Raw genomic sequence first — 16,955 nt, forward strand, 5'->3', positions numbered from 1 at the left:
CGGTCCGCGCCAGTCCTTCAGCAAAGTATATAAATCTAAGGTTTTCAGTCATTTTGCACTTTTTCAAAACCCAAAACATAAGAGGCGATTTCCCAAACGATTCTTCTCCTTCAAAACGATTGGTAAGTGATTTCTAACTTATTTTCCTTGCTTCTTAACATCTTTAAACATAATTTCAACTTCAAAACAAAGATTTTAATGGGGGAATTTGGGAATTTAGGGTAGAACTAGGGTTTCAAAATTTGGGGGTTTTGGACCTCAATTTGAGGTCCGATTCCAAAATAACTTATATATCTGAGTTCATGGGGGGAAGGGTAGTCGGGTTTTGGTTCGAACCTCGGGTTTTGACCACGTGGTCCCGGGGACGTTTTGGAAATTTTGAGTAAAACTTTGGGAAATTTACTTTTCATGCATTCAAATTATTAGATTAGCATTTGTTGATACACTCAAGCATTTGTGATTAGATTCGAGCGGTTTGGTGGTGAATTCGAAGGGTAAAGCGATACTAGAGGCTTGAGTTGAGTTGGAGCATTCGAGGTAAGTGTTTGATCTAACTTTGGTTTGAGGGAATAGGATTAGAGTATTATTTGCTAATTGCTAAATGTTGAGTACGGTGTATAGGCATGGTGACGAGTATCTATACACCGGTGTCTAGCATGACCGTGAGTCTTTGCTTGTGCTTATTCGGGATTCCGTAGTGACTCCTTCTTGTTTAATTGATGGACTCGATATAATGTGAACAATATGAAGAGGAAAAATATGAATTGTAAACTCCTTGGAGTGGTGGCTCGAAATATGACACGATTAAGACGTAAGAAATGAACGGAAGAGGAAGAGTTGTAATTACTCCCTTGCCGGGACGTGTAAGTTAATGTTGTTGCTCCCTTGTCGGGAGTTAATGGTTTATTTGTATTCTCCCTTGCCGGGATGGTTGAATTGATGCTTGTTCCCTTGCTGGGAAATCCTTATATATATTATGAAATGGGATCGTGTGGCACGCCGACCACTTATATATTATGAAATGGGATCGTGTGGCACGCCGACCACTTATATATTATGAAATGGGATCGTGTGGCACGCCGACCACTTATATATTATGAAATGGGATCGTGTGGCACGCCGTCCACATATATATTATGAAATGGGATCGTGTGGCACGCCGACCACTTATATATTATGAAATGGGATCGTGTGGCACGCCGACCACTTATATATCATGAACTGGGATCGTGTGATACGCCGACCACCTAGATATATATATATATATATATATATATATATACATATATATATTATGAAATGGGATCGTGTGGCACGCCGACCACTTATATAGATTATGAGATCGGATGTGGTTCCGTGTTTACTTCTGATAAATTGTGTTCATCTGTATTTCCCCTAAGCATGTCCCCTCCCTGCCTTAGCTGGTATTTTCTGTTGTTATTTCATAGTACTTGTTTATACATATACACCTGCACAGGTTGTTTTTGGTAGGTCCTGTCTAGCCTCGTCACTACTTCGCCGGGGTTAGGCCAGGCACTTACCAGCACATGGGGTCGGTTGTGCTGATGCTACACTCTGTGCATTTTTGCACAGGTCCAGGTATTGAGCAGCAGCAGCAGCATTAGCACGGGGGCGAACCTTCAGTCCAGAGAGACCCGAGGTAGCTTGCAGGCGTCGGCAGGCCCGGTCTCCCGTCTATCTTTACATTTGGCTGTCATTTCATTGTACTCGAGATAAACAGATTATGTTTCTTTCATACTTTGTATGTAGTACTCCCTAGATGTTCGTGAGTATGTGACTTCAGTCCCGGGGTAGAGATATATGTGTTGGAACTTCTGTATTATTGATCATCTATCTACATTTAAGTCTTTCCGTCGCCTTTATTTAATGCTGTTAATTGTTCAAAAGGAATAGGTGTTTAATGAAAATGCTAATTAAGTTGGCCTGCCTAGCTCTCATTAGTAGGCGCCATCACGACTCCCGAGGGTGGGAAATCCGGGTCGTGACAAATATCGACCCGAATCTTGATGAAAAGATGATGTTTGTATCTTAGTAAAAGAGAAATAACCTATCTTGTCAAAATGTGTTCTTACAAATAAAAATTACATGCCCACATCATTGTCTCTTTTTCTATTTATATGAGACATATTCCTAGTAAACTCTAACAGTTTGTTTGGATGGTTGTTACATATCGTTTCATAGTGTATCGTATCGTATTGTATTGTACTGTATCGTTTGTTAAATACCATATTTAGATTGTATTGTTTGCCATTGTTTCATGATATCACGCACCAGTAATATGAAGAATAAACTTGTAATATTAATTTTTTAAAAAATTATGATACGGGGTAAGATTATTATATAAAAAGTTAGGGTAAATGATAAAATAAAATTATTTGATAATAATGAGGGTGAGATGAGAGAAAAAGATAAGGTAACGACGCGACCACACCAAGTCAGTCGTTACATTAAGTGGCACATTTTGTCGTTACGTAATGACGAATTTAACGATACGATACAATAAAATTTAAGTAACAATTAAAACAAACATCGTATTTAATGTAACAATACGATACAATATAACAAGTAACAACCACCCAAACAAGCTGTAATAGTACAAGTACAGAGAATATCCACGGAATATTCTCTTTAGTATCCTATTTCAAAAACTAGCCGTTACAACTTCATCGAAGGTGCTCGACCTCGACCATGATTGACATCTTTACCACGACTCATGTCGACTCTTCGGCTATGAACTTTGCTACTTCCTGGTTCACCTCAACTAACGACGGCTCGAGAACCCTTTCCTTAATATTATCTTATTTTAAATATTGTAGGGCAAATAAAATAGTTATTATATAGGTTCAAGATAAAACGTAAATTTTTATTTTTAAGAAAGATAAGATATCAATGTCCTAATTCACGCGAAAAATTAAATGCATTATTTTTTTTCCGAACATTGACCACCATTTTTTTTAAACGGAGGGAGTAGCATGTTTTTCATCACGCTTCAAAAGGGGAAGCATATCATAACTTTAAAGCTATTAATACTTGTAAGTACTACAATTCGTGCCATCACCATAAATGGAATATATATTATATATGTTACTCCTAGTTGAAACTAGGAAACTAACGCACTTGAAGTTAGCTTATAGGTGCATATAATCGACTTCAATTTGTTTGAGATTGAGACGTATGTTGCGGATTAACTGAAAAATACGCTACTTGTTCATTTAACAATTAATTAAAATAATTTTTATTTCAACTATAAATATTCTTACAATAACAAGTAGGGATACAAATACTAATTTTCATGAATATCATGATTTGAATTCTTGAAATCTCCTAAGAATTCATAAAACGTACATATCGAATATTGTTGCTTTATCTTTATCTTTTCCACCGTAGCATTGGTCTCCTATTAATTATATATCTTGTGAGTCCAAACACCAACAATAATAATCAGACCTTGATATATCCAACAGCTGCTCTGGACTCATCCTCTCTAGCTCATTTTGCTTCCACGTTGCAAAATTATTTTTATTTTTTGGATCTGAAGAAAGAGGGTAGTTTTCTTTTTTGTGAATTTGTGATTTCATTCGCTTGTAGAGCTTCATTGTTGCAATACAGTCTTCATAGGGATCTTGTACTCCATTTTGAATATCATACCTATAGAATTTTAATTTGTCCATTAACTTTTAGATTCTAAAATTGCAACAAAATAATAATAGTGGAGGACAAGGATAAAGTTTCATGCAATTACCCTAGGTAAGCTTTGGTCAAGTATTTGAGAGAGTTGCTGAGCTTGCTTGTTTTCATCAGTGGTGGGTATTTTGCAGTATCCCTTCAGAAGAAAAAAAAAATCGAACAATTGTTAAAACGTTCATCTCTAGTAATAATAATAATTACGATTAGAAATTAATTTTTTAACGTATGATTACTGAACTTTATGTAATATAATAGTAAAGTTATAAACTATTTTTTGTCACTTTAAAGTAATTAAATATACAACACTTGTTCTTTGAATGCACATATGCAAAAGCATTGTGGAGCACACTGTTAGCATGGCAAGGAATTAGAAGACCTGTAGCTGGTTGGGATGAAGAATTACGATGGGCTGAGAAGAAGACTAAAAGGAAAACAGCTGCTGCAGAGTTGTACAAAATGACAGTAGCAGCAACAGTATACCATGTTTGGCAAGAAAGGAATACTAGAATTTTTCAAGCAAAGGTGACAGGTTGGGAAGCAGTAAGTAAGAAGATCATTCAAGAGCTACATTGTCGAAGTACCAAACATACAGTGGGAATGCTACATAGACTAGATTGGTACCCAGTGTAATAGTTAGATACAAGTATAAATAACAGTTCATGGGGAGGGATGTGATATATAGGAAAAAGGTATCTTGTAAGGGTTTGATTTACTTGTAAATATTTTCCCTGGTAATACAAAAGATTTAATTACCAAAAAAAAAAGTAATTAAATTTTATCAAGTACTATAACACTAAAAATCACAAAACTATTTATTTTTCTCACATTAAAGTATCTGAACATTAATATAGTAAAGTGAGGAAATCTTCACGTTGAACTTTAGTGACTTTACTATTTTAGTGGATAAAATTCAATTACTTTATTGGGGCAAATATATATAGTTCAACGAGCTTAGTATTTTACAGGGTAAAATTCAGTTAGTTTAATGTAACGAAAAATAATTTTGTGAATTTATTATTGTCGTAATAAATCTTAGTTATCATGCATGAAATTAATCATTGAAAAATTGCATAATGCTAATTTTGGTTCTTAGATGAGTTGATCAAAGAATTATTTTACCTGATCTTTATTGCTGGATACTCCATCTCTAAACATTTAAGATCGTGATCCAAACCATGGCCAACAAGAATCCTCGACCTTCCAGCTTTAGAACGGATTTGCCAAATAGGTTCCCCATTGCAAAGGAACTCTTGAATTTTTCTTGATACATTCCTTAATGGCATCGCATCCCTCAAATATTCTGGTCTTATGCCCGTTGTTTCATACCTAATAAACACATAATTTCTTGTCACTGTTTAAGCTCTATGTACTGATAGTCTACAAAATATACACTATAAGAATTAATATTTCACCCATTTCAATTTGTTTGAATATTTTCGGAGTATAAAGGTCAAATTGACTAATTTTCAGTATGAACTTAGACATAAATTTTTTAAGTTTTTTGAGATAAAATTTATATATTTAGAAACTACATGATAAAAAGTACTATACGTCACAATAGTTTTTGGAAAATTCCCAGGGAAATCCGTAGTCGCTACCCTTTGGGTACGAAATGGGTAATGTGCTCATTGTGGAATAGCTCGCAAACTACACCGGAGATGTAAACCGTACTATGCACGCCCGACGCGACGAGCTCTCATTGAGGAGGCTGCTGGTGAGGGGAATCGATCCTACATCTCCCATGTGGGAAACCACTCACCTAACTAACTCAGTCAACCCTTGCGGGCTAAGTTAATAGTTGACAATTCAAAATATTTAAAAATTATTTGCAAAATACATGATCAAAGAAAATCTTGTTTGACTCCATAAATAGCAATATGTAAAGAATTGTTTACGCTATTAGTACATATATATAACGTAAATTCGTTACCTGTAACTAGTGACAGGAAGGTTTGGTTTGATATAGGAATGAAAGAGGATCCTCTCATGTTCATCAACGAGACAAACCCTTGCACAAAGATCCAGAGACCCATCGCTGCCACCACCAACCATTTTGCAAGCAAGGGAAACTACTCTTCCTCTGCTGTTATCAATTCTTAGTTCATCTTGAATTCCCAAATTTGCCATGCGATACAACAAACCCTGCAAAAAGAATCAAACATCACTTTACGTTATTATAACTACAAATACTTGTAGCCGAAACGTAATTAAGTTTCATCTTCCTTAAACTTTCAGATAAGATGATCATACAATTTAACATGCATGATAACAACACAAAGATAGTTTGTCGGTTCAAGTCTCACACAACTCCTTTTTATATCGAAAAGAATTTTCAAGGCGTTTGGCCCATGGAAATTTATTCAAACCACACATGAGGGAGCGTATTAGAGACATAATAATAAAATAACTAAATTATTCATACATTATTATTTGGACGAGAGACGCATGAGTCTCTATGAGCACGAAGAGCACTCCGGCTACCAAGAATTGTCAAACAGATATCACATCCTCTTTCTTTGAAAATTCTTTCACATTCTGCTTTTGGAAGTGGTCCTGATCATATGAAAATTAACGCAAAAATCAAAGCAGAATTCATGACCAAATAAAAAGGTAGCTAGGCAACTAAAAGTTGTTGCCGCTGAAGAAAGATTTGGGTTCGTACCAATAAGGTGCTCCCTCAAAGATTCAAAAGAGCGACAGTGTTTTCTACAAACTCCACACATTGGCTCATGAACGGAATGATAGGATATTCTCATGTGTTCCACTAAATGCTCTTTTTTGTTGAACTGTCGATAACACGCTGCACACTTGTTCCTGCAATATCCCATGAATTAATACTCTGCATGTTATCAAGGATTGAACTACGACAAGTTCAACTAAACTCAATATTTTGTACGTGAAACATATATACTAGTAAAATTTTAATTAAATTTTGTATCCATAATTTCAAAAATATAATACGAGTTTAGTCTAAAAATTTAAAGATTGAACCCGTCAAGTTTACAGTAAGTACCTGAGAGTATCGGAAGACTCATATCTATGATCCATTACAGTAAAAGTGGTTGATGCTTCAGGCTCTAGACTCTAGTTTTGAGAAGAGAAGAGATAGCTGAGAGAAGATTTGAAGAAGAAGGTGAGGGTCTCAAACTATTTATACAAGTCTTTGATGGACGAAAACCTTTTAAAAGTCTTGGTCTTTGTTAAGTATGATCTCAAAAATCATTATGTTACAAAAGCCTGACCTATATAAATTACACTTTAAGATATATTACGAACCTGTTTGTTCGATCCAAACAGGCTAGCTAGTTGTATATGTCTGAAAGTGAAACAACAAATGCCTCGGGTCCACACTTTGGCCTACTAGAATTTTTTTTTTTAATTGAAAGTACTATATATGTCCCAGAATCAAAGCGCGCAGGGAGGTATATTGCGTGGGTTCAGATATACTTTAACCAAAGTATCTAATTAAAAAATGTGTTTTTTCTAACATTTAAGATTTTAAAATGGTTATAATCAATAGCAGAGACAGAATTTTCGTTAAAGGGTTAAAAAAAAGAAAAAGTTAAAAAATTAAAAGAAATTGTGGCAAGTGAAAATTAAATAATTAAGCAACCTCACAAAGGTTTTAAAACCCCTTGACCAATGAGCTATTATATATTTTGGGTTGTGTCAAGGAATTCAAAATATAATATATAAAAGCACAAAACAAATTTTATCGTGCGGTGTAATTTTACCGCGAGCTAGGGGTTCGGGACCCCTAAATCCGCCCTCGGTTATAATTTAACATGATAGTAGGGCAGACTAGAGATCATTTCAGATATTACCACCATAACAAAAAAAGATTTCAGCCTTCATTAAAAGAATCAGGTCCACAAGGATTACATCATAAGATTGTCAAGTTGCAATAGGTAAAGGTGACTGCCGGCAAATCACTATCTTATTTGCACACGTGCAAATGGACACTTTTCTTTTGCACAATACTGATAATAAAATGCCTTTTAATTCTCGGACTAGATCCTGTAGATGTCCTTTCACAATGTCGAATTAACTTTACGTTAATTGCTTCAAATTAAAGATACATAATTAATGTTGGACGATCTCGATCCATTTTTAATTTTAAACAGAAGGAACCAAGGTGCAATTTAATCCTTATTTTTAGCGATGATATCCCAAAAAAGCAAAACCTGAAGAAAGCGGTCTGTTACGTTGAATGATGATATATATGTGATAAGAAGTGGGCTACGAAGAAAGTTTAGATAAAAGTCGGAATAAAGCTTCCATGCACTTTCTACAAAAGCGAAGAAGGCTGCAGATAACGCATTAATTCCTTCTGCTAAATCCTATGCCAGTTGCATACCCTAAAATTCCTGTGTTTACTGACCAATGCAATTTATAATTTTACATGCACCAAAATGAGAAGGAAGAGGAAAAGAACTTAACTACTAAGAATTACATGTAAGGTAACTCTCCAAACTATGTTTGGCTTGATATTCCAGACAGAGGCGGACCCAGGATTCGAGCATGACGGGGGCACCACTGTATATGCTAATCACTAGCGATAAAATTCGGCGTGCAACTCTTTGAAACTTAATGATTATGATGACTTATTATCCAAGTATTAACAAAAAGAAGTTCTAAAGAAAAAGAAAGCACTAAACGGGGGGAGAGAGAGTTCTTCGTAAAAGGGCGTTCAAACTTAAAATTATCAAAGATTTACTAAAGAAATTAAGATTAAGAGTATGTTAATACTAAAAAATTTGAAGAAGAGTCTCAAACTCTTAGTTTCCATTGCCAATTCAGAGTGATTGTTAAAGAAGATTGTGGCAGAAGATTTATTTTTTTCTATTTGTGGAGCGATAAGTTGCAATTTGAGGCTTTCAATTTTAAGGAAGGAATTTGTAAAAAAAATATAAAATTAATTAAGTTGACTATTTTGTATTGGTACTAAACTCTAATTGAATTTTAAAAAAAGAAGAAGATAAAAGTAAAAAAATAAAGTAATTTGCTATTAAATAAAAATTACATTATATTCAAAGAACTAAAATAAAAAAAGAGGAGAAAAGACTGAGGAAATTAGCTTCGGGAGGTTTTGAACCCGCGTCACCACAACATAAGAGAGAATTTAAGTGCCCAAAGCAACCACTTCTTCCATCCGTCACTTTGTGTTGGGGGCCACCATTAAAATGTTTAAGGGGTCCCATATATAAGTACAGATATATAGAATATGTATATACAGAACTTTTGCCGAGGCTAACGGGGTCGCGTGACCCCTCAACCGCCAACGTAGGTCCACCCCTGATTCCAAAGTAAGGTTATTGTAACTAGGAGTGACAAACGGGCGGGTCGGGTCGGATATGTTTTGGGTCGAAAACGGATAATGAAAATACGGATAAATTATCCGATCCGACCCATATTTAATACGGATAAAAAACGGGTTAACCGGCGAATAATATGGGTAAACATATTATCCATGACTTCTTGCATATGATCACTTTTTGGAGAATTCTCAGTCTCCCTAATTTGAGGCTTTACAAATGTACAAGTTAGACACATTGGTTATCCATTTTTTAAATGGATAATATGGTTCTTATCCATATTTGACCCGTTTTAAAAGTTCATTATCCAACCCATTTTTAGTGAATAATATAGATGGTTCACTGTTTTCTTTTAACCATTTTGCCACCCCTAATCGTAACATTTCACAATTTATATAATTACTATTACAAAAGAATTTTTACGCACCGGTAAATTATACAAATTAAATCCTTTAAACAAAATCAGTTCATTCCTAGACCATTTAGCCATATTTAAAGCTATTATTAGGATAAGTCCCCTCCCCAGCTTCTTCCCAAAGAGATCATCATGCATCTGTATGCGCTTCCCTAACCACCCCAGTGAACTATTGAACCGGTTGGTAATTTTACACTATTAGGTCATTTAAAAAATATTCATAGACCTGCTTTATTGGAATATGTGATTTGTAATATTCAAAATAAAGTATATTACTTACGTGCTGTCAACCGTGTAAAGAATATTTAAATTAAAGAGTCTCTTGTCTTGGCATGGCCACTTTCCTTCAACGATATATCTTTGACCAAAACTCCCCTCCACCCATCTTTTACAAACCCACCAACATATTCGTATTTAGTGATACCCCTGAGGCCTCGAAGCGACTTAATTAAAGTCCCATTCACAGAATATTTCAATTTATTCCAAGACTTGGGACCATTTTATTCCTCCCTATTGATAAAATCAAAGTTCTCATTGTTTTCCTTAAATTTAAGGTAAAATAACAGGATATATTAAGAGTTTATATATATATATATATATATATATATATATATATATATATATATATATATATGAGACCACCAAACTATATAGAGACCAGGTCCTTTATAGGTTTCCACAGATAGTACTAATGAAACAGTAAGTAAATGGAACAGGGAACTTTTACGTGGAAAAATCCCTGCTCAAGGGGATAAAAAACCACGACCTACACTGGTAGAATTTCAACTTCACTATGAGCAACTTTAGATTACAACCTATGCAATCTAGCAAGGAATTAAACTCTTAATCCCTCACTAACTTGTAATACACCTATTACAAGCCACTTTGCAATACACCTATTACAAAGACTTTAACTCATGACTAACTCTAGTCACGACACAAACACTGAAGGTTTATAGTTTACAAGGGGTTCCTAATTAAAGCTTCTAGATAAGCAAAGTAGGAATTACAATGAAGAACAATTACAAAGTTACAACTCAACTAAGGACATACAAGATACTTGTTGTAGGAACTGGTCCGTATTAGTGTTGTACTTGTTCTTGATGCACTTGAGAATTGAATGCTTGGCAGATGAACAGTTGAAGTGCTTGAATGAATTCTCAAATGTTCAAGTGACGTTTTGTTGTAATACTCTTTGTTAATACAACTTGGATGACATCACTTGAATGATGTAATCACTTGGTTAGTCAAAGGGGAGTGTCTGCAGTATTGTGCTGCACTATTTGCGTGTATAGTGCAGGCAGTCATTTTTCAGCTGTAGACAGTTGTCTTCGTGCTGCTGTCAGGGAAACACAAGGGGATCAGGTCCCCGTGTTGATTCTTTATCTTCTGAAGTCATAGCAACACACATTAGCTCGAGTCCGTTGATTGAGCTGTGTATCAAGTGTGTTAGGTCCCTTATCTGATTCTTTGACAGTAAGTTTGTAAGATCATCAAAACATAAAGCTAAGGTACTGTAAACCTATCAATTTCCCCCTTTTTGATGATGACAAACTTAAAAATTGATAACCCATATTTAGAGCAAAATAAACCAGATGAAGTAACAGGAACTTCACAAGTTCCCCCTGACTTTATGCTTCCCCCTTAATCAGATCCATGTTTTAGTTATATTCCCCCTTTTGGCATCATTAAAAATACACAAGCAAGCAATCAGTATAAAGAAGTCTAGCCTAGCTAACTCATGCCATATATGTGCACACCACATGATAGAAAAGAGAAGCAGAGAAACATAAGCATTCATAGCAAAAGAGGAGAGTTTTTATTACTTTTTATAAAACATAAGCCTTTGCCATTACAGCAAAGGCAGATTTGGACTGTTATCAGCAAGAGCAGTACAAGTGAATTTCATCCACACCACAAACGAAAAACAAAAACAACTACCATAGAGTCATCAAAAACTAAGGAGATAAACTGGAAACTGGTCACTGAAGGATTAGCCTAGGGGACACTAGAGGAAGAGGGCTTAGAAGCTGCAGTAAGAGTGTTGAGAACGAGATCAATTCGAGTATTGGCCGACATTTTCTCTGCTAGCAGTTTCTCCTTCAGGTTCTCAACCTGTTGCCTGAGATCAGCATTTTCTTTGGTCAGACGAGCAACCTCTGCATTTGACCCCGGTGCCCCTTGAGCCTGCTGATTCTCCAAAATGGCATTCCTTGCCTTCAACTTCCTGATCTCCTCAGTAGAACTATTCTGGGCATTGATAAGCTGTGAGATCGTCGAAGTGCTCCCTACCCCTCCACCTTTTTTAACACATTCACATTCCACGAAAGTAGTTTGAAAGAAGGTCTGCTTCTTGGTCTCTATCTTGGGCTGTCCCAAAGGCACATCAAAGAACTTGAAGACATGCGCGAGAAGAAATCCATAAGGAAGACCATGGTTTCCATCTTTGAAAGTTGCCGCCTGTTGCATGTGCTCAATCATTATGGCTGGCAGATTAATAGATCAGAATCCATCCAGTGCTTCCATCAAATACAGATCAAACTTGGAAGTGATGGACCTCCTCTCAGCACGGGGCAGAAGGACCTTGTTTACCAACTCAAACAGGAGCTGATAAACATGAAGCAGAGCTTTCTTATGCATCAGTTCCCCATGCTGGACTGCTCCCTCCTTTACAATAGCATGCCTAAAATTTGAGCCACAGACATCCTTGACAGAAGACATACCATCAGCAGGAAGCTTAAGTATGTCTCCAAGCAGAGCAGCATCCAGAACAATATCAACTCCATTGACCATTGCACAGATATGGTCAGATTCAACAGTGAAGAAGTCAGCATAAAAACTTTGGAACTCATCCTCATAAACCTTGGGTACATCCACTTTGAACAGATGCCCCCACTATTGAAATTCGACCATTTCAAGGATTTGTCTCATGCCAGTCATCTCAGATATTTCTAGGTCGAATGTGCGACCCCACAGAACCTTCTGGTACCTCAATCTTTCCTTACCGGATACACTTTCACGTTTCACTTTCTTCACAGAATCGGGTTCCCTCACAGTTTCCAACTTTCTTTTACCAGACTTCACACTCGATTTACCCTTTCCACTTAATTTCGATAGAATGTCCTCATCTGACAATGACTCTTCAGCCACTACTTGTTTCAACTTGTTACCACTTTCCACTGACTTTGAAAGCATTTTCAGCGGATCGCTTCTTTTTTTGATATCTCTTGACTAAGGAACTTGGTTCTTCTGCAGCTTCCTCATCCACTTCCACAACAGGAATGTTCTTGTCACATACAACCTCTCCATTTTTCACCATCCTCTTTTTCTTCTTCTTGCTACTCTTTCTACTCTTCTACAGGGCAGACTCAAGAGCCTTATTTGCCTGCAACCTAGTAGTAGGTCGCTTAGGAGAGGGATCATGAGTGGCTACTGGCCTCCTTCTAGCAATGAGCGCATCTAGAGAAACATTATCCTGATATTCATCATCACTGGACCTCATAGCAGGAGCCAAAATTTCCAAAGGTTCAACATCAAAGTGAGGAGAAGGAGCAAGGTCGAAACTGACCTGGGAAGAAGATCCTTGACCTGTTTCCTCAGGAGAGGGGTCAGGTCCTTCAAGAAGGGTCCCAGTAGTTTCTTTTGGTGAAGGATTTTCAAAGAGCACCACAGTTCCTTCTCCCACTAAGGACTGAGTCTCTTCCCCCTAAGACTCAGGCATAGTGGAGGTGACCCCATACACTATCCTTTCAGCAGAGATGGTCAAAATATTTTCTATATCTTCTTTCTCTAGAGATTACATGGGTGCAACAAACTTTGAGACAAGAGTACCTGAAGACTGATCAACACTAACCTCAGAAACCTTTTCTGCCTGTGGAGTCTCACTTTGTTCTCCATCTTTGTTTTGTTCTGTGAAAATCTCAGGCGACAGAGACAATAGACTATCGAGTTTGGGGGTTTCTGAGTTCTCAACACTTAGAGGAAGAGAAGGGTCTGAGGAAGTGGTGAGAGAGACAGAGGGTGAAGGAGAATCAGGTTTAGGTGCTTCAGTTTCAACATTTGTGGAAAGAGAAATGTTGGGAGGGGTTTTACTAGGAGCGGAGGAGTCGAGGGTTTTCTCAGGAGATGTGGGAAGGGTGGTTTGATTTTCAGCCATGGCAGATGATCAATTTTGAAGGTTCTGGAAAGGTTGAAAAGAAGGAAAAAGAGAGAGAGAGAGAGAGAGAGAGAGAGAGAGAGAGAGAGAGAGAGANNCGGGCTGCGACGCCGCAGCGGTGATACGACTGATTTGATTAGTGAGGCCCGAGGGCCTGAGATTGTACGCCACGAGGTGGCTTGATATTGAGTATGAGGTCGAGGCCCTATTTATGATGCCACGAGATGGCTTGATATTGCGCTTGGACCGTAAAGGGCCCCTCCAGGAGTCTGCACACCCCCAGTGAGCGCGGGTACCCAGTGTGATGTGAGAGATAGCCCACGGGGCTGGTGTTGTTCTATGTGATTGCCCGAGGGGCTGGTACTGTTCTGAGATATTGCCCGAGGGACGGATTTGTTGATATTGTGCCCGAGGGGCGAACCTTATGTGCTTATCTTTCTTATTTGCCTGTCATTTACTTGCTTAATTGTGTATTTGTGCCCGAGGGCCGGATTTCTGTGCTTATCTGCACTAGTTGTTCTGCATTCATTTGCGCAACTGTTGAAAAAGTTATTTTCAAAAAGGGTTTAAACTGAGCTAAGATGTTTTAAAAGTTTTTACGGCTTCATTGCTTTCTACTGGCTTTTGAAACTGCTTCTATACAGCATGTTGATGCTCTTTTTGTGATTTCTTGTCACTCAGTCTTTATTTATAATTATACTCACTGAATTGGTAGTACTCATTTTACTCTCTGCACCTTGTGTGTCAATTCAGGTATTTTCTGAGCTTGGTGGCAGTTGTCAGTGGAATTAGCAAGGTAGCTGCCGGTGTTCGCAGCACTGCTTCCTCTCTCTTCATTCTATTAGATTGTACTGAGTACATTCCAGACCTTGTCAATCGTATTTAGACTTTGTAGATGCTCATGACTAGTGACACCCCGGTTTGGGCTGTGTTTGGGTTGTACTTCCGCCTTGTTATGATATTGTCCGCTGTTTAGCATTATTAAATCATGTTTTAGCCTGTTTTATTGCTTTTTAGTTGTTTAACTTCGAATTGGGAATGTGTCGGCTGGCCTTGCCTTCACGAGAGGCGCCATCACGACCGGGTCTGGGTTTAGGGTCGTGACATTGCTCTACTTAATTCTATGTGCAATCCAGAATTGCCACTTTCGGTTCAACTCTAGATTCGTAGGTAGTATTTAAGTGATTGCAAACAATCCTGATAGAATATATGAGTCCACCAAACTATATTGAGACCAGGTCCTCTATAGGTTTCCGCTGGTAGTGCTAATGAAACAGTAAGTAAATGGAACAGGGAACTTTTATGCGGGAAAATCCCTGCTCAAGGGGATAAAAAACCATGACCTACACTGGTAGGATTTCAGCTTCACTATGAGCAACTTTAGATTACAACCTATGCAATCTAGGAATTAAACTCTTAATCTCTCACTAACTTGTAATACACCTATTACAAGCCACTTTGCAATACACCTTTTATAAAGACTTCAACTCATGACTAACTCTAGTCACGACACAAACACTGAAGGTTTATGATTTACAAGGGGTTCCTAATTAAAGCTTCCAGATAAGCAAAGTAGGAATTACAATGAAGAACAATTACAAAGTTACAACTCAACTAAGGACAAGATACTTGCTGTAGGAATTGGTCTGTAGTAGTGTTGTACTTTGTTCTTGATGCACTTGAGAATTGAATGCTTGACAGATGAACGGTTCAAGTTCTTGAATGATTTCTCAAATGTTTAAGGGATGTTTTGTTGTAATACTCTTTGTTAATACAACTTGGATGACATCACTTGGTTTGTCAAAGGGGAGTGACTGCAGTACTGTGCTGTGCTGTTTGCGTGTACAGTGCAGGCAGTCACTTTCCAGCTGTAGATAGTTGACTTCGTACTGTTGTCAGGGAAACACAAGGGGATCAGGTCCCTGTGTTGATTCTTTATCTTCTGAACTCATAGCAACTCATATTAGCTCGAGTCCGTTGATAGAGTTGTGTACTGAGTGTGTCAGGTCCCTTATCTGGTTCTTTAACAGTAAGTTTGTTAGATCATCAAAACATAAAGCTAAGGTACTGTAGACCCATCAATTTCCCCCTTTTTGATGATGACAAACTTAGAAATTGATAACCCATATTCAGAGCAAAATAAACCATATGAACTAACAGGAACTTCAAAAATTCCCCGTGACTTTATGCTTTCCCCTTAATCAGATCCCTGTTTCAATTATACTTCCCCCTTTTGGCATCATTAAAAATACACAAGCAAGCAATCAGTATAAAGAAGTCTAGCCTAGCTAACTCATGCCACATATGTTCACACCACATGATAGAAAAGAGAAGCAGAGGAACATAAGTATTCATAGCAAAAGAGGAGAGTTTTCATTACTTTTTATAAAACATAAGCCTTTGCCATTACAGCAAAGGCAGATTTGGATTGTTATCAGCAGTCAGTACAAGGAAATTCCACCCACACCACAAAAGAAAAACAAAAACAACTACCATAGAGTCATCAAAAACAAAAAAGATAATCTGGAAACTGATCACTGAAGGATTAGCCTAGGGGACACTAGAAGGAGAGGGCTTAGAAGCTGCAACAAGAGTGTTGAGAATGAGATCAATTTGAGCATTGGCCGACATTTGCTCTGCGAGCAGTTTCTCCTTCAGGTTCTCAACATGTTGCCTGAGATCAGCATTTTCTTTGGTCAGACGAGCAACATCTGCATTTGACCCTGGTGCCCCTTTAGCCTGCTAATTCTCCAAAATGGCATTCCTTGCCTTCAACTTCCTAATCTCCTCAGTAGCGCTATTCTGGGCATTGATAAGCTGTGAGATCGTGGAAGTGCTTCCTACCCCTCCACCTTTTTCAACAGATTTACATTGCTCTAAAGTAGTTTGAGAGAAGGTCTTCTTCTTGGTCCCTATCTTGGGCTGTCCCAAAGGCACATCAAAGAACTTGAAGACATGCGTGAGAAGAAATCCATAAGGAAGACCATGGTTTCCATGTATGAAAATTGCCACCTTTTGCATGTGCTCAATCATTATGGCTGGCAGATTAATAGATCGGAACCCATCCAGTGCTTCCACCAAATACATATCAGACCTGGAAGTGATGGATCTCCTCTCAGCACGGGGTAGAAGGACCTTGTTTACCGACTCAAACAGGAGCTGATAAACTGGAAGCAAAGCTTTCTTATGCACCTGTTCCCCATACTGGACTGCTCCCTCCTTTACAATAGTGTGCCTAAAATTTGATCCACACACATCCTCGACAGTGGATATACCATCAGCAGGAACCTTAAGTATGTCTCCAAGCAGAACAACATCGAAAACAATATCAACTCCATTGACCAGAGCACAACTATGGTCA

At 37.6% G+C, this 16,955-nt stretch overlaps 2 protein-coding genes across 2 annotated transcripts; both read right to left on the minus strand.

The window, feature by feature from the left end:
* Window positions 1-3,320: 3,320 nt before the first annotated feature.
* Window positions 3,321-6,850, minus strand: LOC109217671 (RNA exonuclease 4). The gene is made up of 7 exons (XM_019381933.1): window positions 6,722-6,850; window positions 6,371-6,522; window positions 6,131-6,261; window positions 5,639-5,850; window positions 4,828-5,034; window positions 3,764-3,844; window positions 3,321-3,669 (listed from the first exon to the last, which is right to left on the minus strand). Exons 1-7 carry the CDS (start codon window positions 6,754-6,756, stop codon window positions 3,426-3,428), a joined length of 1,062 nt encoding a protein of 353 aa, XP_019237478.1. The 5' UTR covers window positions 6,757-6,850; the 3' UTR covers window positions 3,321-3,425.
* A 5,943-nt stretch (window positions 6,851-12,793) lies between these two features.
* Window positions 12,794-13,594, minus strand: LOC109217670 (putative uncharacterized protein DDB_G0290521). Its single transcript, XM_019381932.1, has 2 exons — window positions 13,292-13,594; window positions 12,794-13,144 (listed from the first exon to the last, which is right to left on the minus strand). Exons 1-2 carry the CDS (start codon window positions 13,592-13,594, stop codon window positions 12,794-12,796), a joined length of 654 nt encoding a protein of 217 aa, XP_019237477.1.
* Between the last annotated feature and the right edge of the window lie 3,361 nt (window positions 13,595-16,955).

The sequence above is a fragment of the Nicotiana attenuata genome, unplaced genomic scaffold (assembly GCF_001879085.1).
Source record: "Nicotiana attenuata strain UT unplaced genomic scaffold, NIATTr2, whole genome shotgun sequence".
Classification (NCBI taxonomy): Eukaryota; Viridiplantae; Streptophyta; class Magnoliopsida; order Solanales; family Solanaceae; genus Nicotiana; species Nicotiana attenuata.

Coding starts and splice junctions, on each gene's coding strand:
- LOC109217671 (XM_019381933.1), bottom strand. CDS start 6,756: ATGGATCATAGATATGAGTCTTCCGATACTCTCAG. Junction 6,262..6,370: donor TTTGAGGGAGCACCTTATTG/GTACGAACCCAA, acceptor TCATATGATCAG/GACCACTTCCAAAAGCAGAA. Junction 5,851..6,130: donor TCTCTCGTCCAAATAATAAT/GTATGAATAATT, acceptor TTCTTTTTGCAG/GGTTTGTTGTATCGCATGGC.
- LOC109217670 (XM_019381932.1), bottom strand. CDS start 13,594: ATGGCTGAAAATCAAACCACCCTTCCCACATCTCCTGAGAAAACCCTC. Junction 13,145..13,291: donor AGGCAGAAAAGGTTTCTGAG/GTTAGTGTTGAT, acceptor CCTGAGTCTTAG/GGGGAAGAGACTCAGTCCTT.